This window comes from Marmota flaviventris, chromosome 18 (genome assembly GCF_047511675.1).
Source record: "Marmota flaviventris isolate mMarFla1 chromosome 18, mMarFla1.hap1, whole genome shotgun sequence".
Lineage (NCBI taxonomy): Eukaryota > Metazoa > Chordata > Mammalia > Rodentia > Sciuridae > Marmota > Marmota flaviventris.
This window is the reverse complement of record NC_092515.1, coordinates 57,850,904-57,871,676: the sequence shown is the minus strand read 5'-3', so window position 1 is coordinate 57,871,676 and position 20,773 is coordinate 57,850,904. Positions and strand designations below refer to the sequence as shown.

At 44.8% G+C, this 20,773-nt stretch overlaps 1 protein-coding gene across 1 annotated transcript in view; it reads right to left on the bottom strand.

Annotated features, from left to right (window-relative positions):
• Positions 1 to 2,863: 2,863 nt before the first annotated feature.
• Positions 2,864 to 20,773, bottom strand: part of Plcg2 (phospholipase C gamma 2) — a 124,246-nt gene continuing 106,336 nt past the window's right edge. Inside the window, exons 30-33 of the mRNA XM_027933125.2 lie at positions 20,109 to 20,276; positions 16,029 to 16,117; positions 3,985 to 4,169; positions 2,864 to 3,201 (exon numbers count right to left, since the gene is read on the bottom strand). Coding sequence (XP_027788926.1) covers positions 3,159 to 3,201; positions 3,985 to 4,169; positions 16,029 to 16,117; positions 20,109 to 20,276 — 485 coding nt within the window. The 3' untranslated portion in view covers positions 2,864 to 3,158. The remainder of the gene's footprint in view (positions 3,202 to 3,984; positions 4,170 to 16,028; positions 16,118 to 20,108; positions 20,277 to 20,773) is intronic.

The window sequence follows — 20,773 nt, the reverse complement described above, 5'->3', positions numbered from 1 at the left end:
GAAATGATGAGGGCCTTCTCCTCCAATTATTTTATCTACCTGTGAATTAATGTTTTCAGAATGAGCCAAGGTGCGGATGCCCTTTCTCCCTGTTACATGTGGAAGCTGTGATGACCCTTCTCACACAGATGAGGAACCGGAGCGGAGGAAGTTTTGTGATAGCAGTATCCAAGTTCTTCCGTCTCCTCTCACAGGCACATGTCCAAAGACAGAAATTTCTTGAGTGTCTCATCCATTTTGTGAAAGCAAAGAATTAGGCACTTCCCAGACCTTTGTAAAAGGTCTGCACCCTGTTTAGACCAAACATCCATATTTTGAATTCTCTACCTTGGGTCCTGGTCTCCAGTAGATAGGAAATGAGGGAAACTTGTTTTCTTTTGCAAGATTAAAAAGGGCATCATCTAAAGGTAGATGACTCTTAGGAACAAGTGCAATAGGAGATGAGGATCTGAAAACAGATACCTGAAAGGCTCTTTGCCGCAGGGGTAAGGCTGGCCTGCCATGGCATGGGTGGCTCAAAGGTCACTGGCCTTGGTTTGGTGGCTTGAGGTTAAATTTTTAACCAGGTCAGAAAACATGTAAATTACTAGATTTTGTTGTCTAGCTTCCTTCTTAATAGACCATCAGATCCTCAGATGTTTCCTATGTACACTGATCTCTCAGCCACTGCTTGGCCAAAGGATTCTGAGATTGAATTGGGGAACATGATTCTGGACACCCCTCTTACCTCTTGCATATCTAAGTCTCACCATGGGGAAATTTAGCTTTGTACAACCTAAGTTTCCCAAACTTAACAACCCAACCAACCTCCTCCATTTATTTTTTTTTTTCCATGTAGTAATCAATATTCCCAATAGCACATGTAAGGAATTGGCAAACAAGTCATGTGACACCCATGCACTGGCAGCAGGGGCCCATAGGGCTGCTGCCATCTGTCGGAATGTTGCATCACCCTGCAATATAGCCAGTGGTTTAAGTCGCATGGTGAGCCATCTCAGCTAGATGACTGGGCTTTGTGGCATCCAGACTCTGGGAAGAAACATGATATCATCTATTTCTTTCCTGAGAATTCACTTGGTCCCTGACATTATCAAAAACCAATCAATGCATGACCCTATTAAGGGAAGGACAGAAGAGCCAAAGCAAGTACTCTCTAAAGGTGGGCTCTCACTGGAGCACCAGGAGGAGGAGACGGGTTCTTCCCAGCATCGCTGTGATGGCCCCTGCCTGCCTTTCCCACAGGGTCAGCTGGGCAAGTCTCCACACAGCAGCAGGCAAAGACAAGCCTCACTTCTTCAAGCTTCGGTCTTTCTGCTACTTCTCCATATCTTTGATACAGTAGCCAAAATGATACAGTAGTCAAAAGTCTGTTTTAAGTGAAAGGAGATGTGGGCTTGGAATTTGGCTTAATACAGAGTGATGTGGGAGCTTCTGGGTAGGGTAATGATATGGCTAAAAGGGACTGGGGTACTTGTCACGCTCGTGGGGTAGGCACCAGTAGCTGCCTGGCCACCAGCCAGCGGGGCACTGGCTGGACAGTGTGAAACTTCCTTCCCCATGGCACTTCAGCTCCTTGCCTTTCTTGAAAGTCGCTTTGAACGGTGACTGTTATGAGGACTTCTGATGCTGACTGCCACACAAAGCGGCAACTCACAGAGCAATAAATAATGTCCCACGGTAAGAGCCCCCGACACCCCACCGCCGGCGACAGACTGCTGTTCCTGGCTTTGGGGAAGGTAATTGCCTCTTCCAGGAGCTCACGGATGGATATAGGTCCATGAGACCAGTAACCACAGATATTTCTCATGGTCAAAACTGTCACTGTGCTTGGCATATGGAGGTGCTCAGTAAGTTTTTGCGGACTCGAGGGAGAGTGCCTTTAGGTCAGACAGGGCCTGACTTGCTTGCCAACAATACATGCACACTGAGCCCGACATTTTGTATAACCGGGGGAGGATTGAATGGGTTTCTAGGACCAAATTCCACCCAACCAAAGCACCAGTTTACTGCTAACTAGTTCCTCTACACCGCACTTGTTTTTCATATGTAAACCTGTTTCCTCAAGTTTCAAGTCACTCTAACTTGTGACTCTAGTGACCCAGCATGATCCTCTCCTTTAAAAGGCTTACTAAGTCATTGAAATTGAGCTCAGGATGCAGAGCCACATGTGTAATCATGATGGAGGTGCCTTCCCCTGCTGGGAGAAGCTGCATCTGCAGTTTTCTACAACACTCTAGTGCTCAATCCCTGAGAGTTTAGCTCACTGCTCCAGAAACTGAACAACCCAGAGACATTCCCCCACAAATTCAACTTTTGTCCTCTTTAAACCAGCAACTGACCTTGTCTGAGGACCCAGGGCTTTCCCAGCTGCTGCCAGTCAGCGCCACAGAGCCTGGGCGTGAGGAGTGGCAGAGACTCCCAGCAGGCAGAAGAGGGGTGGGAGGAGCCTCCACAGAACCTGAGCTCTGAAAGCCTTCTTAAAACAGAGGCCCCAAGATTCCCACCCCCAGTAACTCTATTGACAAAGCAAGCCTCTGCCATTAATTAGAAATTGTCCTAATGAACAAAAGCCATCACCCAGCTCTTTCCTGGGGCCTGTGGTGGTCCATGCAGGCAGTTGCCCATGGTAGGGAATGTGCACTGAGCTGGGTACTCACAGGGCAGGCTTCTCTGTGGAACCCAATGGCCTTAATTGTGGAATCATCTGCTTTTTAGTTAAAATTCTTTTCAGAATCTAATTAATTAGTTTCTTACATTTCTGATTCATCTTCTGTGGAAGTCAATTACCTGGGTCATTAGTAGAATCTTGTCCACCAGAAAAGAAATCCTATTCATGGTATAGGTCATGCATAGAAGGCTTAACTGACCAAGATTTTTTGTTGCTTTTATTCAATGAGGTTTGGAATATAAGACACCAAAAATGAGCACATTTGGGCAATTCTCTATAGAGAATATAAGTTAAAAAAAAAAAAGTTGTCCTAGTGAGGAAAAATTAGCAGGAAATCACCCCAACTCATGCCAGCTAGGGCTTCTTCAGAAACGTCATCTTGAAGGCAGACTTGGAGACGGGACAATGTCACAGATTAGCCTCTTCCCAGGAACCAAACAGCACGTTTTCCTACATGCACACACAGATACCCCCACACGTACACTCACATCTAGGAGTAAAACTTGCTGTTACTGACTCTCTTCTCTCTCAACCTGAAAGAAAAGAGATTGTGCTGTCATTAGCAGTTATGATATAATCTCTGCGCTGAGCTCCAAGTCATTTCTCCATCCATACATTTGTAGTCATTCCTGGCTGGATGGTTCAGGGCTGGGAGTCAGGGGGGGCCCCAGGCTCCTGGCAAGACCCTGAAACTCAGATCCACCTCCTTCTTGGTAAAATGGCGTAAGAGCTGTGCTGTAGGCTGGCCAAATGGTTCAGTGAGCCTCTGCGGTGAGGAGTGCAGAACTGTGCTGAGGTTGTCGGAGTCATTTTTAGTTGCTCAGTCACTATCTGGCACACTGGAAGCCACCTGTCAAGTCTAGCTAGCTCTCCGCCATCACGTGCCTGGGGAACAACAAGAGCCTCCCCTGGGAGGATTCTGCCCTGATCTTGAATCACAGGACTAGCCCATTCTTGGGAAGTCAGTAGGACTCCTCTGGAGTCTGTAGTTATTGGGGTGGCAGAGGTCGCTCAGTGGTACGGCCCTTGCCTTAGCATAGTAGCATGCGCAAGGTCCTGAATTCAGTCCCCAGCATCATAAAAAATTAAAAGTTAATGATCATCATTTATTTCCACTATTATTGAAATGTCTGGAAAACAGTTCTATCTAGGGAAGTGTCAGGTGCTTGAGGTCTTCCTGTAAGTTCATCTACAGAGCAAGAGAATTAGAACGAGGGTAACAAAGAATTCCTAGAGAAGCCATGTGGGGGGCTCTCCAGAAGCCTGGCCTGGATACCCGATGTCACTGCCCAGACGCCCAGGATCTGCTAACCTACCTCCGGTTGCACTTCTCCTGGTACAGTTGGAGCTGGTTCTCATTGACATTGAACTCCTTGATGAGGGCATCACGGTTGGCACTGCGCAGGTTCTGGTGCGTGTCGTACAGAAAGAGCTGGTTGTTCAGCTCTTCTTGCCGCCTCCGCAGCTGGCGACAGGAGGAGTAAAGTTCCTCTTCACTCTCCTGGGGGCAGGGACGAGAATCACCTTGAGTTTGTGAAATGACCACATCTTCCAAACCAACACATGGGACATGGGTCTAATGCATGTGCCCAGGCAGAGGCTTTGCAAATGGAACTATCAGAGATAAAGTTCACAGTTAGTCATTACGTGTTCTACAGAAGCTAGCCCTTTTGCAAAGTCCCTGGATCCCACGTCTTAATCTAAGATGCTTTTTCCTTGGTCTGCATCACCTCCCGGCTTTTATCTAAGAGCAAAGGTCAAGCAGCTACTGGCTTAACTAAGGAAAGAGCAGCACAATGTGAGGATAGGCAGGAAGCAGATAATTTAAGATTTTATAAGGACCTTAACGGGGCTGGGGTTGTGGCTCAGTGGTAGAGTGCTTGCCTAGCATGCGTGAGGCACTGGGTTCGATCCCTGGCACCACCACATAAAAATAAAAATAAATAAAATAAAGGTATTGTGTCCTCTACAACTTAAAATAAAAAGGCACAGTAATAGGTTCCACCTGGAAAATATCATGCTAAAAGATGACATATTGTAAGATGCCATTTATGTGAAATCTCCAGAACAGGTAAATCCATACAGCAGAAAGTATATTAATGGTAACCAGGGGAGGGGTAAGTGGTAACAGCCAATTAGCACAAAATTTCTTTTAGGGGTGATGAAATGTTCTAAAATTGGTTGTGGTGATGGTTGTACAACTTTGGATATGCTAAAAACATTGTGTGCCTTAAATGGGTGAGTGTGTGATAAATGAGTTTTATCTCAACAAAGCTGTTATCTCCCTCCCCACTCCTGAAAAAAAGCCAAGGGACCGTAGACTACACCCCCAGGGATAGGCAAGTGGCTCAGTTCTAGGCATCACCGATGTGTTATTCCTCACCATCATCTCCCAGTAGTGACCCCAGCCATGCCAATTAAAAGCATCCACAGGATTTTTGCTGGTGTTCTTAGTATAAAATTTTCCTGGGACTGGCTGAAAGAATGGTGGATGTACCCAGTTCCTAGTGATCTCAATTCAGTCCCTTTGCCGTAATGTAGAGAAAGTTGAAATGAGGCCAGGAGAGGGGCAAACGGAGCTGCAGGGTGAGCACTAGGGTGCAGCCATGACTGGCACAAGTCCCGCCCCTGAGCCTTGCCACCCAGGGAGCCCACAAATTCCCGCCAATGTGCTTGTGGGGTGGGGGGAAAAGAAATGCTTCGCCACCTGTGATTTTTTGAAAGGTCACTGACCAGTGTATGCAGGCTGGCTACTCCAGAGGTCAGTCTAGTGACCACTACTCCCCTACTAGTGGACTACTTTATGAGAGACTCCAGGGCTACAAAATTGTGGATCAATATACATTCTGGGCTGCTCTTGTCATTTGTCTTTACAAAAAGCACAGACTCTGAGGATACCTGTCTCTGCAAATCTTTCCACTTTAATGACCTCCAAAGAGTCGCAGAACATACACACAATGGAATTCTACTCAGTCACAAAGAATGAAATTATGTCATTTGCAGGTAATGGATGGCACTGGAGAAAATCACACTAAGTGAAATAAGCCAGACTCGGTCAAGGGTCAAATGTTTTCTGTCATCCACAGAAACGAGAGCGGCAGAAGGAATAAGAAAGGGGGGTCTTATGAAAACAGAAAGGAGATCAGCAGAGTGGAGGCAGGGAACCAAGGGGAAGGGAGGAGGGAAGAGGAAGGGAGAAGATTAGAGCAGGAAGTTGACCAAATTTTGCTATATGTATATAGGAATATATCACAACGCATTCCCCACTTTTGTACATAACTATAATGCACCAATTTAAAACAATCAACAAACAAAAGGAAGACCAACAGTGTAGAGCAAGGGGTAGGAAAGGGCAAGTGCTGGGAATTGAAATGGAGCCAATTATGCTATATGCAATTATGAATGTCAAAATGAGACCCACTGCCAGCTGTGTCCACTATTATGTATAATTATGATGCATGAATAAAACCATAAAAAAAAGCCACCATGGACATCCCCCAAGGGAACTGTGAGAAGGGAGAGATGACCACCCCATCAAGAGAGTGTTGCCCACCCTGCACCCCTCCCAGCCATTCCCCTCTTCCCCCATAGACGTTTTTAATAACCATTTCCTAGTTTTCTTTTGAGTCTGTTTGACATATTTTTCAGTTTTTTGCTTTTCCAAGTCCCTAGTTAGAAAATACTTTGGTACTAAGTTCTACCTGGCCCTTGATGCAATCTTAGAGTATTTCCTTTTTTTTATCTTTAGCAGGAGGAAAAACATGAAGAAAATTCCCCCCACTGTGCTGCCTTCTCTTGTTTTATATTGAAATTATAAATTGTACAGAAAGGCTGCAGCAGTGGTACAGTTCTCAGATACTGCAGCATCAACCTCTTGCACAACCACAGTTAGGAAGGTCACGATTGATAAACGGACGCTGGTGCGTCACTGCTGAGCTGCAGACTTTACTGAATGCCCTGTTGCCATTCCGAACTCCCGTGCTGTACTCGGCGCCTTGGTCCCCCTAGTCTGTGAGGTTTCTGCGGTCCTCTCTGATGTTTTATGGTGGTGGTGTGTAGTGTTCCATAATGCAGGTGGCTGGTGTGTCCTCGCGATCTGTCTGAGGCTCTTGGTTCTGGGTAATAATGTCACATCAGGAAGGGCATGGATGTGCAGTCACATGTGGCACTAATGTGGATCATCTGGTTCTGATGATCTCTTCTCATTCATTCATGGACAGGTGGATATTGACCCTGTGCGTTCTAATCCAGGCCGATCATTACTTGCTTGCTCACATTGTTCCAGCTTTGGTAACTGGAGCTCTTTCCAGTTGGCTCCTCTGCCCACTTGAAGTGCCCACATCCTTTTTTCAGCACTTATTTATTGATGTTCCATGTTCATTTTACCCCAGCCCTGTAACTAATCACTTGTCCGAGGAGTGTTGATTTCTTTTATTGGGGGATTATATTTAGAAAGCAATATCTAGGTGCGTAGGTGTGCTCATTGCTAGTAGGACATCAGTGGTTCTGGGCTCCCTCAGCAGACAGAGCAAGGATATACACTTATCTAACTTATAAAACACACATTTATTTCTGCAGCTACCTCCCACCTTTCTCAACACATAATTGGTTGGAACCAGTCATCAGTATAAGCTCACAAACATCCATTTTGGAAGGACTGGTATACATTTCTACTTGTCCCGAGGTGGTTTTATCTTTCAGTAAGATTTTATACTTGACCTTATATAAATGCAATCTTTCCTATTTAAATTTCTTATTTAAATTACTGCTAAATGAGGAACTGTTTCTGTCAATGTCATGAACAGAATTTCCCATATGTCCCTGTCTGCTGCCCTACATTTCTACATGTTAGTTCCAGAATAGAGAAGTGATTAGATTTAATAAATGCGAGACAAATATATATCAGACTCCCTTTTATCTTTCTTTCCACAATCTATGCTAATTATTTGGCCAGATACAGTTGTGGCATTTAGTGACTTTTGCTGTTTTTCTCAATTTGTTGCCAACTGTGCCAATGGTAAACTATCCTTGAATTCCTGGAAAAAATTCCACTTAGATTTAATATATTGTGCTTCTGTAAGAAGCTGAAGGTGAAGTTTGGGGTTTGCCAATGCATTTTAGTCACAAGTGACACTGACCTGTGGCCATGGCGGGTGGATGGAGCACTGGAGTCCCATCCACCTCTGGTTTTGATTTGAAAGTTGTGGAACTCAAGACAACTGCAGCATTTCTGAATTGCTGGTGGCTTCTATGGAGTCAAACTGGAATTATATTCTTGGGTTTCAGAATTCAGTTAAAAAGCCATGTAGACCTAAACTCTGTTTTACCCAATAGGTATTTTAATACCCTTCAAGTGACTCCTGTAGGACTTTGTCTCTAACCTGGCTACTACTTCTCAGAACAATTTTAGCCCACTGATACACTTTAAGACAACTGCCAATTTGCTCTGGTTTGAGGTTTGGTCTCCTTTCCAATGCCCATTCCAGTGTGATTTTTGCTCTTACTTTGTTCCCATATAAAATAAGCAAAGAGCTGTTTTAAATGGTCTTTCTGGTAAACCATCATTAATTTTTTCTGTTCTTCTCCTTTTGTGTTTCACTTAATTAGCTTTCATTTTTGTTTCCTATTGGTGTTTTAAAAGTTCTTTAAGATGAATATTTAGGGCATGCATATGTAGTACTTATCCTGTGAGGTTTTAAGGCAAGAATTTTTCCCTTCAAAATACAGGTAAATCTAAGAGACTGTGGGTTTGATTCCAGACCACTACAACTGAGCAGGTCATGTGAAGTTTGCATATTAAAGTTACACTCACACCACCCTGCAGTCTGTTGAATGTGCCATAGCCTAATAGCCAAAAATCAGCATGCATATCAATTTAAAAATACCTCATTGCTAAAAACCACTACCAGTCACCTGAGCCTTCCGTAAGTCATAATCTTTCTAAGGGTTTTTCCATGACCTTGATGGCTGCTGATGGATTGGGTGGTGGCTGCAAAGGGTTGGAGTGGCTAGGGGAAAAAATAACAAAGTTTGCCACACTGATTGATTCTTTCAGAAACGATTTATTCACAGCACCTTCATTAGAAGGAGACTCCACGTCAAGAAACCACTTTCTTTGCTCACCCATTTATAAAAGTCCCCCCCCCCCACTTTTAGTTCTCTTGTTTATATCTAAAGTTCCACTAAAGTTCTGAACCCCTTTAAGTCATTCATGAGGGTTCGGATCAACTTCTTCCAAATGCCTGTTGATGTCGATCCTTTGACCTCTCCTCCCCATGGATCACAAATGTTCTTGACGTCGCCCAGAATGGCAAGTCCTTTCCAAAAGGTTTTCTGTTTTCTTTACCCACATCCACCTGAAGAGTCATTATCCAAGGGAGCCACAGACTTAAAGATGTATTTCTTAAATAACAAGCCTCGAACATCAAAACTACTGCTCTATCCACGGGCTGCCGAATGGATGCCCATCCACCAGCAGGAAATCGATATTGATGTCTTCGTACATGCCCACTCCAGCCCTGGGGTGGCCAGGTGCACTGTGGACAAGTGGTGATATTTTGAAATGAACCTTTTTTTCCTGAGCAGTAGGTCTCAACAGTGGGCTTCAGCTCTCCAGCAAGCCATGTTGTAAACATGCGTGCCGTCATCCAGGCTTTGTTGTTCCCTTTACCCCAAGGCGGGGTCCGTTTAGCATGATCCTTGAGAGCCTAGGATTTTCAGAGTGGTAAATGAGCCGAGGCTTCCACTTAGTCACAAGCTGCATCAGCCCTAACAAGAGTCAACCTGTCTCTTGAAGCCAGGTGCTGACTTCTCTGTGGAACTCCTAAATGCCGCCATCTTCCAGTAGAAGCCTATTTCATCTGTATCAAAAGGCTGCTATCGGGTGATCTCAGCTATCTCTACTGCGGCTCCTATCTCAGCACTTGCTGCTGAACTTCCCACTTTCAGGTAATGGAGATGGCTGCTGAGGGTGTAGCTCAGTAAAAGAGTTGTTGCCCAACATGGGTGAAGCCCTGGGTTCAATCCCCAGCACAGCAAAAACAGAAAAATGACTTTGGAGACAGCTTCTTCCCTTAAACCCCAGGAGGCAACCTCTGCTAGCTCCAGCCTTTCTTGCAGCTCCCTCACCTCCCTCCACCTTCCTGGAATTGCAGAGAGCACCGGGGCTAGTGCTATCCTCTGTCCAGGCCACTGAACCTTTATCAGTCTCGTGGCACTTTTCACTTCCTTCAAGAACTTTTCTTTTGTGTCACAACTTGTCTATTGGCACGAGAGGCCTGGCTACAGGCCCACCTCAGCTTTCCCTGTGCCTTCCTTGCTGAGCTTAACCATTCCTAGCTTTTGATTTAAAGGGAGTGACCTGTGACTCTTACTCTCACTTGGACACAGGGAGGCCATCATAGGGTTATCACTGTGTCTCAGGGAATATGGAGGCTGTAGGAGGTGGGAGAGCAGCAGTCAGAACACTCACAACATCAATCAAGCTGGCTAAATGGTTGCAGCTGTGATGCCCCCAAGCCATTACAACAGTAGCATCAAAGATCACTGTAATAGATAGGAGAATGATGGAAATGTCTGAAATTGGAGAATTACCAAAATGTGACAGTGACACAAAGTCAGCATGTGCTGTTGGGAAAGGGCCCCATGTAGCTTCAGATTATAAACATCGCACCATCTGCCACGTACAGGAAAACAGTACACCTGTACAGTCGGGGATAAATGTGTTATTGCATTCTGGGTAATTTGTTTAGATTGGTTATTTAGGAAATTCTTATTTTCAAATATTTTGCATTTTCAGCATCTTTTTATCTGCCAAATAATGACTTATAAAATCATTAATTTGAAAACTATATTAGGGTTCTCTTTCTGATCAAGTATATAAATGTTTATACAGTTTGAGACAAAGAAGCACACAGAACATATTTTCCCCAGGTAGGATACAAAGCTGTACATCTCTGAAGTCAAATTATTGTAATCTTTGATCCTTTTTGGGGGGAGAGGGGATACTACAATATCATCCAAATTCTGAAAGCCTTTTAGCTGTTGTATTTGTAGATTTTATGTATTCTGGATGTATGCTGTTTCTCTGTAAACCCAGCATTTTTTATCCTCACCCCTCGTTCCTCTTAAGCTCTCCAGTGCTCTTCATATTGACATTTCCTTCCCAGTTTACCCAGTAGCTCTTCCATCAGGTTGCTCCTGGGTTTACTTCTGTAAACACTGCACAGCTGGATCTCCCTTCTAGGAAGAGAATTCAGCCCACTTACCAAATTAAATACAAGCGCTTTCCATGTCATTTTGATTACTCTTTGCTTTAATTCCTTCTTTGATCCTTTCCCTTATTTTTACTCCTGGTTCAGTTTCTGTTTATCCCTCCTCCTCTTCTCCTCCCTGCGCCACTGCTTCTCAATTTTTACAGTGGCTCTCCTCAGTTTTTCAACAATCCAAATTAAAATTACATGTTCCCTTTATAGCAGAAGGCGCTTGTCCTCTGCAGGTGCTCCGTCTGCCTGATAACCCAGGAGCCGGAAGCCTCAGGACACCTCCATCTTCCCTCTCAGCCCCTGGGCTCTTCTGAGGATTCTCTGCAGCTTCTGATTATGGAACTTGGCATCAGAGCGTGTTCGGTTTCAGGAATCCTCATTTAAGACTTGTCACCATCCTGTAAGATGGAATTCTGCAGACTTAGACGTTCCCTGTCTAGAGGTCCCTCTTCTGAATAAAATACCATCTACTCGGGGCCACCTGGAAGCTTCCTTATGTAACACACATGCCTTCCTCCTGCCTTGACGTGGGGTCACCGCAAGCCCCTGTCTTCCTGTGGGTAGGGGCATCCCTCTGTCTTGGGTTTTTAGTGCTGATGACAACAGGTCTGACTTGACTTTTCCTAATAGAGAGCCATTGTGTTGGGAAGTCTAAGGGTTTTTTTATTTACTCTTGGAATTTAAATATTTTACTAAAGTAAGCACAGGGCTGTGGATATGTTTTCTACTCATTCCACCTGGGTCCAAGCGGCCAACCAAATCTGTCTTGGGATTTGCTTCTAGCCTCTCGTTTCCTCCATGGTTTCCATCTCACGGGATGCTGTTTGGGTTGAAAAAGTTCTTCTAATTTATCTTTTCATTCAATAATGTCCATATCTTCTCTTATATAATAAATTCTAAATTCAAAAAGTCAGGGTTTCCTAATGTGTTTCAAATGCCTGAAAGCCTTTTTCAGCGCTCAGCTTCGATGGCTTTGGAAGGTGCCAGACTTACATTTTACGGCTCAGCTTCAACTGCCAGCAGCTGCTCCATGTCCACGTGTGGGTCTTTCTCCCCTGGTCACCGTGCGCCGTTGCTTTTCCCTGCAGGCTGGTGGCTCTGTGTTCAGTAGTCATACCTTCAGCACTGGTGAATTTCATCTGGCGAAGCACAGGAGGGTCTTCCTCTGTGTCTCCCAGGTAGAAAGAAATCTTTTCAACCTCAAAAACTAGGACCAGTTCAGCTCGAGAGTACAGCCCCTGGTCCTCTGGGGTTCTGGAGCGTGCTGGGCCTTCTCCCCAAGGACTCACACATCTGCTTGGCCTGGAATCCCCACCAATAGGTCTTGGCACTGAGCCTCTCCAGCACTTGCAACCAGCACAAAGCAAACCATGTTCCAACAGGATCCAGACCTGAGAAACCCCGGGCAGTGAGTGTCCTGTCCTCAACCCACCCCCAGCACTGCAGGCTGGCCCACTGTGAGGATAAGGGTGGACATTCAGGCTTCCCTGCCTTGCCTAGTCCTATTTTTCTGAATCTGACCAGTTTAGATCAGTTGAGTGGAGGTCCCTTCCAATTAAGGCAAGAATGAGTATAAAACATCACCCTAAAAGAAACTCCTTTCAGAGAACAATTCACTGTGTATCACAGAAAACGGCCCTTTTTTCTTTGATCTATTATGCCATTACTAAATATCTAGCCTTAGGGAATAATTTTTAATTAATAAAGGTCCTCATGAACCATTTTTTATTTATAAACTGCCAACAACCAAACTGTCCATCCGTGGGAGAGTGGCTAAGTGAATTAGGATCTTCAGCTGATGAAACAGGCATCAATGGCTTTGAAAATCCTAACAGAAAAAGTGCTTAAGGTCATCTGTGAAGTGGAAAGAGGGCACACGCGTGAATCTAACTACAGAAATGTTATATGCAAAAAATTATAAGGCAAAGGAAATACAGCAGGGTACTAATAATGGTTATATAATGGCCGTTGATGGTTTTTTCCCCATCCTCCTCCTTTTTACCCTAGTTCTCAAATTAAATATTGTAGGTAATAAAATGGTACTAAAAATACTCTGTATAAACCATATATACAGTTAACGAAGTAAAGGACTGAGAATTGATAAAGTAATTGCGACATGTAAATGGCTTCCTCAGAAGGGGCTTAAAGTGCTTATTGACAGTTTTCTAGGGCTTTAAACTCTGCCTCAGCAAATGTTTTATGAGTAAACTCCATCTCAGCCCTCACTGGATCAATCACTTGCTCAGACAAATCTTGCTAGAGGTTGTTTACCCAAGTCTCTCCCTGGCATCCAGAGGATATAATGATAAATAAAACCATGTTCGGCCCTGGCCATCAAGGAGAGAGCCTGGGCCTACCAAGTGCAGCCCAGTTCGACTTCCAAGAAAGGCCCTCATTCCAGTATGGATGGAAATGCCAAGTGGCACAGAACCAGGTGACAGATGTAGGATTAAGTAAACCTCGAGAGCCAGCAGCTGAATGATATCCTCACACACTCAGACAACCCCTCCACAAAAACGTGTTCAGAGAGCAGATCTGAGAGCTTCCACAGGGAACCCCACCCAAAGCCCCAGCAGCCACTGCACATTAAGCTTCCCTCATCAAGGAATGCAAATCTGGATAAACAAGAGTTTCTTTTAAATATATACTAATTTTCTCTGCTGCTGGTGATACCTAATCACTTAAATTATTTATGATACGGTTCCGGCTTGTTTACGCAGGCTTTGCAGAGCAGTCTCAGCACACACTGTCCTGCCACCACCTCAACCCAGCGCTATCACTTGGCCTTTCTGCGAAGCACCTGGAGATGGGTGTGGTGTACACACGGGGCACAGAGGGATGAGTCCAGGACCTGGATGGGGCAGCTTAACCAGACCAAAGGTCTTCACTTACCTGCTCAAGGCTTCAGTTGAGGGCTCCAGTTCCACCATCCTGCTAAATTAATGGGTCCTAAGCAAATAATTCAGACTTGAAAGAAAAGGGAACCACATAAAGACAGGCTTGGTGGCCTTGTTTGTAACCAGATGGCACCCAAATGCCTGACGTGGAAGAACACAGAGCTCATTGATGTCATTGAGTGTTTGTGAAGACTGGGTGACAGTATGAAAGTGCTTCTAATCTCACTTCAAAGCAGTGGTGACTTTGCCACCAAGGAACAAGTGACCTGTCTGGATATAGTTTGGGTTGGGTTGTTTGGGGGTGGGGGGTGCCACCAGCTCCTGTACATGTAAACATGAATTTTTGTATTGTGCTACATAAGACTAAGAAATGAAGGACGCAAACAGACCCCTGTCCCTTTCCGTGCCCCGCTCTCCCTCTAATTATAAAAATACACACGCCCCACAGTCTAAGGCTGGGGTTTTGTGGCAATTTCTTTATACCATTTATACAAAACAAGAATTCTGGCTTAAATCTTTCAATAGATTTAATAAATACCCCAGTCTCAATGATAAATTAAGAAATGCATGATTCACTCCAAAAGAGGAGAAATTGAAGAACTAGGAATTCTCAACCAGGCAGGGTATGTTGGCTAATTCACTAGCCCTGGTACGGGGGCGGGGGGGGGGGGGTCTTTATATAAATTTTCCTGACCAAGCCTTTCTATTACAGAAAGAATCATGGTAGTTGATTTTTTGGCCCATACTTTAAGGTTCAAGAGAAAACTAGTTTCCATATAAACATTACAGTTCAATATTTAAATTCTGTTTCAAGATAAGAGAGTTTCTATTATACATCCCCGTATCCTCTTAAGACAGAATTTCATCATCATGAGATTACTTTACACCAACAAAAAGTCGTGCCCCTGGCTGAGGGTCTCTGGCCCCAGGCACTGGGCCTTTATGTCTCTGCTCCTGTCTGTATTCTCTTTCATCTCGATGTTTCTGAAACGCTGTGGAGTGGAAAACTACCAAGGTTGCAGAAAAAAAAAACTGAGCACAGGGAAACAGCTATGCAAAGCAGCCTGATGTTCTCGCCTCTCAGTCAAGTTCATGAATTTTTACTGCATGGGCTATCACTATGGCCGTTAAAAAGCACCCCTCACCCCCCAACACCTTCTCCTTCCCCATTTAAAGGCTTTCAGCTATATTCTGAAAGTTGCCAAACCAGCAATTACCAAATCACTGGCTAGTTCTTGTAGCCAAAGAATAACACCACAGGGTATGGACTCTACCCAGAAAAATACAGGTTGAGCAAATACGAGGAGTGTCTGGGGGCAGGACCAGCCCATCTCAACCACTGAGGTCCAGGCCCACAGTTTTGTTTTTGTGTGTGTGTGTGTTTTGTTTTGTTTCGTTTTTAGCTTAGCCAAAGAGAACTTGAGGGATCAAAGAACTCACCTGGCCTTTGGTGGAGCTTTGAGTTTTGTCATGGATAGGAAGACCTTAGGGGAACACACTGACTACAGATCAGGCATTATAAAAACCATTTACCATACATGGGTCTGCATCTATGGAAGAGGCCACCACAAAGACTCTGAAGCTCCAGAATCACAATACATTTCCAGGTCTTCTACCATCGAACCCAAGCCCCATCTACCCAGAGTTTGGTGTTCTATTCTTAACCCCTTTGTCCTGAGAAAACTTATCATATCCTTTAATGCCATTCAATGAGGCCAAGACCTTTCTGCCAAGCCCACCCAAACTGGTTCTTCAAAGGACAGACCCAAGAATCTCCAAAGTTTTGGCAAACCAAGGGGACCAAAAGGAAGGCACCTCCAGTAGTAGAGGGGTACAAAAGGAGTTGGGAATCCATGTAGCTCCTTCCCCAGGACTGGCCAAGGAGGATCTTGTTGGATATTCTCAGATCCTTTGAAGGGATGACCCAAGACCAACAAAAAAAGCACCCAGAAAGATGAGCTTCTCTAGAAGAGCCAGGTTCTTGGTGTCCAACTACACTGCCTACTCTCAGAATTGTGCAGCATTCTCTGAGAAATAGAATGCTAGGAGGAAAGACCCAGGACCTCTGCAGAATTAGATGACGTCTTTTATGACGTCTCGTGCTTGGGCTAGCTGAGTCTCAATGGTCTTAAGTTCATCAGCCAACAATGATCATGAGCCACTTCCACCCCCATGACTCGCTGGTGCTTCTCCACTCACCAGGACGGGCCGCATCTCACAGAAAACCAGGAGGGAAGCCAGCTCGATGTCCTCGCTGTGCCCATTCTTCAGAGGTACAGATCTAAACCCTGCAACAGGATGGGGAAATGCAAAGGCAGGAATTAATGTCTGATCGTGGCCTCTTGGGGTACCCAGAGATCATATGCCCCAAGAACAGGGAGGTCAGTACCCCATGCGGGGGCTGCAGTACCCTCTGAGGGTTGGGTATAGAGGCTAGAAGTCTCGACAGACAGGTCCACACAGGAAGCAAAGTTAAGTATCTGCCATCTAGAAATGAAAAGGATTCATTCAGAAGGCATTAAAGCCCATAGAACACGCTGTGTTGACTTTAGAGTGACTGCAGCTATGGTTCGATTCCTTACAGACTCCAAGGAGCAATGAATCCACAGCCCCTGTCCTCCATATAGGCTTTTACAAGGCACGGGATGGGGGTGTGTGTTTTATCTTTAAAGATTTCCAATCTTCCTGTCCCTTGGTAGCTCATGGCAGTATTGATCATCCCCCTCCAGCAGCCATTCCCTGTTTACCATTAGGACCTGTGTTTGACAGTCCTTTTAATGTTTCTTTTTACTTAGGATTGGGAGGAGTTGGAGCTGAATCTCCTCTCGCCCCATTAAGTAATGTCTAAGTCAGCTCATCGGGAGGGTTGGTTTCCTTGTTTTAATTAAGTAGTATGAAAGAGTGCACAGTAAAATAGAGCTCGCTCCCACCCAGATGCTCCACATCCTAGAACAAACCATTGTTAACCCTTTCCCAAGATGGTCAGTGCACAGAGTTTGTGCTTCTTTTAAGTCACAAATGAATAGGACCTTACAGTTTCCATTTAACATAATTTAGGGATCCACTCTGTGGCCCTGATTTGTCTTCAAAGCTTTTCAATTACATTGTATTCACTGATGCTCCGGATGAGCAATGCCCAGCTAGGGAACCCACACTCTTCCCCCCAAGTTTCGGCTCATTTCTCAGTGCAAAATGTGTTCTATCAATCAATTTACGACTTTTTAACAATATCAACTGACTCTCTCTCACTTTCCGCCACTCAGGAAGAGGGCAGAGGTACCCATCCAACCTTTCTTTCTCTTCCCCTAATTTGGGTAAAAATAACATTTCTTCCCCCTTGACATCATTTGTGGTATTTGCATTCCATTTTATAACCATAATTCTCCCACATTTTATCATAAATATTTTTAAATATGCAGAAAAGTTAAAATAATACAAGGAATATTTGTATACCCCGCACCTAGATTCAACCACTAACCTTTCACTATTTACCCAACCACTTTCCCCTTAATGCATCTCATTAACCAGAGCCCAGTATTACTTTGTATTGTTCTTCTCATATAAAATTTACACATAATGAAATGCACAAACTTAAATTATACAGTGCTCACTGTGGATGTCTTGGTTATGTTCTTAGTTGTACATTTTCAAAAGCCGACTTTGATTTTACAGTTGAGTGACAGTTTGAGTGGGTATAAAATTCTCAGGTCAGTCTTCCCTATAGGATTCTGAGGACATTGGTCTCATAGGATTCTTCTATAGAGAGGTTCTAGTTTTTACCTTATGGGTGATGTTGGCTTGTGTTTTTCTGCCTGGATAGCAGATCACAGAATTCCTACCTTGCAGCTGTCATTACTCCAGATGTGAGTCCCTGTGAATTTTGTTCAAAGGCAGATTCTGACTTGGGGGCCTAAGATTCTGCATTTACCATGAGCTACAGTCTACTGATGACAGGGAAGAAGTCAGTTTAGTGTTGACATGCTGTTGGGTGCTCCAGGAGGCAGTCAGGTACCCCGTGCACTCCAATAGCATGGTTCCGAGCAGAAAGCCACTCAGACACTCCACCTGTGCCTCTGAATCCAGCAGCTGGAGCTCTGCCCCAGACCAGCTGTCTCCAGATCCCCCAATCCTGCTCAGTGCCCACTGTCACTATGGTGCACTGGGAGCTCTTCTCATATACTGGAATTAAGGATGATGAAAGGTGTTCCTCAATTTCACCAAAAATAGAATTTTTATTCTTTTTAATTATATCACAGAGGAAAGAGAAATCATGACATCTTTTAAAATAAGGTCAGTGTTTGGGGCTTTAAGCACCCAGTGGCAGTAAAGAGGACTCAAGAGGCAGCATAGGAGGAATGAGGGGGAGTCCTAGCTCTGGTCTTGCAACCTTGAACTAGTTAATTCACAAAGTGCTCAGATTTTAAAGGCAAACACAACAAAATCCCTTTTGCAGGATTACTATGAGGATTAAAAGAGAAAGACATTAAGGAGCCTAATGCAATAACTGGTGTTTCCTTCCTTCCCGAGCCCCAGCTGGTGAAAGGCTTAAATGCATCCTTCACAACAGCGTGCCAAGCTCGTTTTCGAGTTCAGAAGGCCCTCGATGCCTCATGCGCAGAGGCACTATTCATTTTGTTTTATTCCTCCCATGAATATGGATGCATCAGGTGCTCCTGGGAGCTGGCAAGGGGAGTAAGGAGGTCCCCGGTGTATCTCAGTTAGGGGAGGGTCACATCTATAATCGTCCTTGAGATTTTGTTCTTTGTATCTCCAATTTAGTCATTGTCTAGGTGGACTGCACTTTGGCCGGGACACTGAGGAAGTTCCATCTATTCTGACCTTTCCCCAGGGGACTGGGAGAGAGTACAGGCTCCTGCCCTATTCCTTAGGAGGACATCAGAGTAACAAGGGGTAGCAGTATGGTCAGGAATGGTAGGCACAGTTAGCATAAAAAGAAATCCATTACGGCATTAGAACTGTTAGGATTTACCAAAATCTACACCTCCTGCCTCATTCCTAAGCCTTCTTGATGAGGCTAATCCAAACAAAGCACATGGCAAATTAGAGCATCACAGCTTAACTGCTAGGTTTAAAATCGTTCATAGGATCTGCAAGTTACCCAGTAAGGGCTGCCAAATATCAGGCCTCTGGGACTTACAAATGAATAGGCATTAAATTATGAAATCGGAGGGTTTAAACATTTTCTGAAATGCTTGTTCAACCTACTTGCTTAGGGACTGGTTTTCTCAGTGTCATCCAAAAGCCACTTGAGGAGCTGGCCAAACATGCAGATTCTTGGGCTGATTAGAGGCCCCAGTATGCCTGCTACTCAGAAGCTGGGCTAGTACCCAGTGGAAGAAATGGCCAGATTTATGATACGAGGAGAAGTTCAAGAACACATGACATGTTCCAATAATAATATATCCAGTCCAGTTCTATAAGTGGCCTAAGTTTCCCAACAACACCAAAAGACTGTATTTTTTAATATAAATGACTAAAATGATAGAAAAATTTTTCAAGAGAAAGATGTTACTTAGAAAAGAAGGAAAAGTAACTTCTAGAGGGTTTCCAAACTTACCTCTCATTCATCAGAAACACCCAGGAAGGGCAAGGAAGAAATTCAACATCCAGTGGACACCTGGTTGTCAAACCTCATACACAGAATCCCGTAGGAAAGGAGATTAGAGAAACTGCCCGCCACGTAAGGACAGCCATCTTACAGATCAGCCCTGAGCTCCTGGGCCATAGCCTCTGCCCACCAGGACTCTGGCAGCTGCATTGAGGGTCTTCAGCATTTGAGACTCAATGGGCAGTCTCAGTACCCAGGTTCTTACAAGCTGGTCACAGGCAAACACAAAATGACCCTTCTCTACCCATGAAGGGATTTTGTTCAGCATGAAGGAAAATTAACAACACTCCAATTTTATAAAAGAGGAAGGTGAGTTCTGAAGGCCAGGAGAGTTGGACCTAAGACTGAGCTCCCATCAGTCACCAAATCCCAGCCAGGGAGCTTAGGCAGCAGCACCAGTTCAATGACAGACTAATAATCCAGTTTGCACACGGAAGTCTTAAAGGACACAGCCCCCATCTCACCCTTTGCCTCCCTCCTGTGGACGAAATAAATGTTCAAAGGGGGCCCAGCTCCAAGCCACCCAATCAGTTTTGCACCAATTTAATCAAAACCAGGTAAAATGCTTTTTCATTCTTTTTAAAGCAAGCAGCACAGATCAAAGAACAATTCTGGCCCAAATTAAGTTTCTTGATTAGAATGCCTCTTGCCTGATTTGATGCCTTTAATGGGGTACGTGGCATGAGCCAGGAAGTTGGGGTCGCTGAACATGTCTTCCTCATAAACCACAAAGCGCAGGAATGCAAGGTTTGGGTCATAAATTTCAAATGTCACCTTCTCCTGCGATGCAGCCCAGACAGGGCTGAGGCCATTGTCATCTGCAAGGAGACCAAAGCTCGTCAGAGGCTGCATTCGCACCACCCTCCTGGAACACATCTGCACCAAGATCCAAGAAGATCTGAGCCATCATCTTCAGGTTTGGTTTTTTCCCCCTCTTTCCCAGTGGGCATGGCCCTCAGGGACAGAGGAAGAGAGCACATCTCCCACCTCACCTCCTATGATGGGAGCTGGAAGAAACACGGGTGAGAAGCGGCCTCTGTCCAGTAAGGGGAGTGGGCTGGGGGTCTCTGAAGAGCGTGTTCTAGAGTTGACAGGGAGGACCTAACCTCTAGAAGGCCACGTGGTCAGTATCCAGTCGTGCAGTAGGCTGCCTTTGGCCAAGGACAGTGATTCTGCTCTTAAAAGGCCCATAATTGACAGGTCCTTCCTGCCCTCTATGGCTGAGGTTACCCTAGTTAGACTGAATGGTGCCAAGTCAGCCACATGTGTCCCGCCCCCCACTCTGCTTCTTAGCCTTCAATCCACAGGTGTGTCA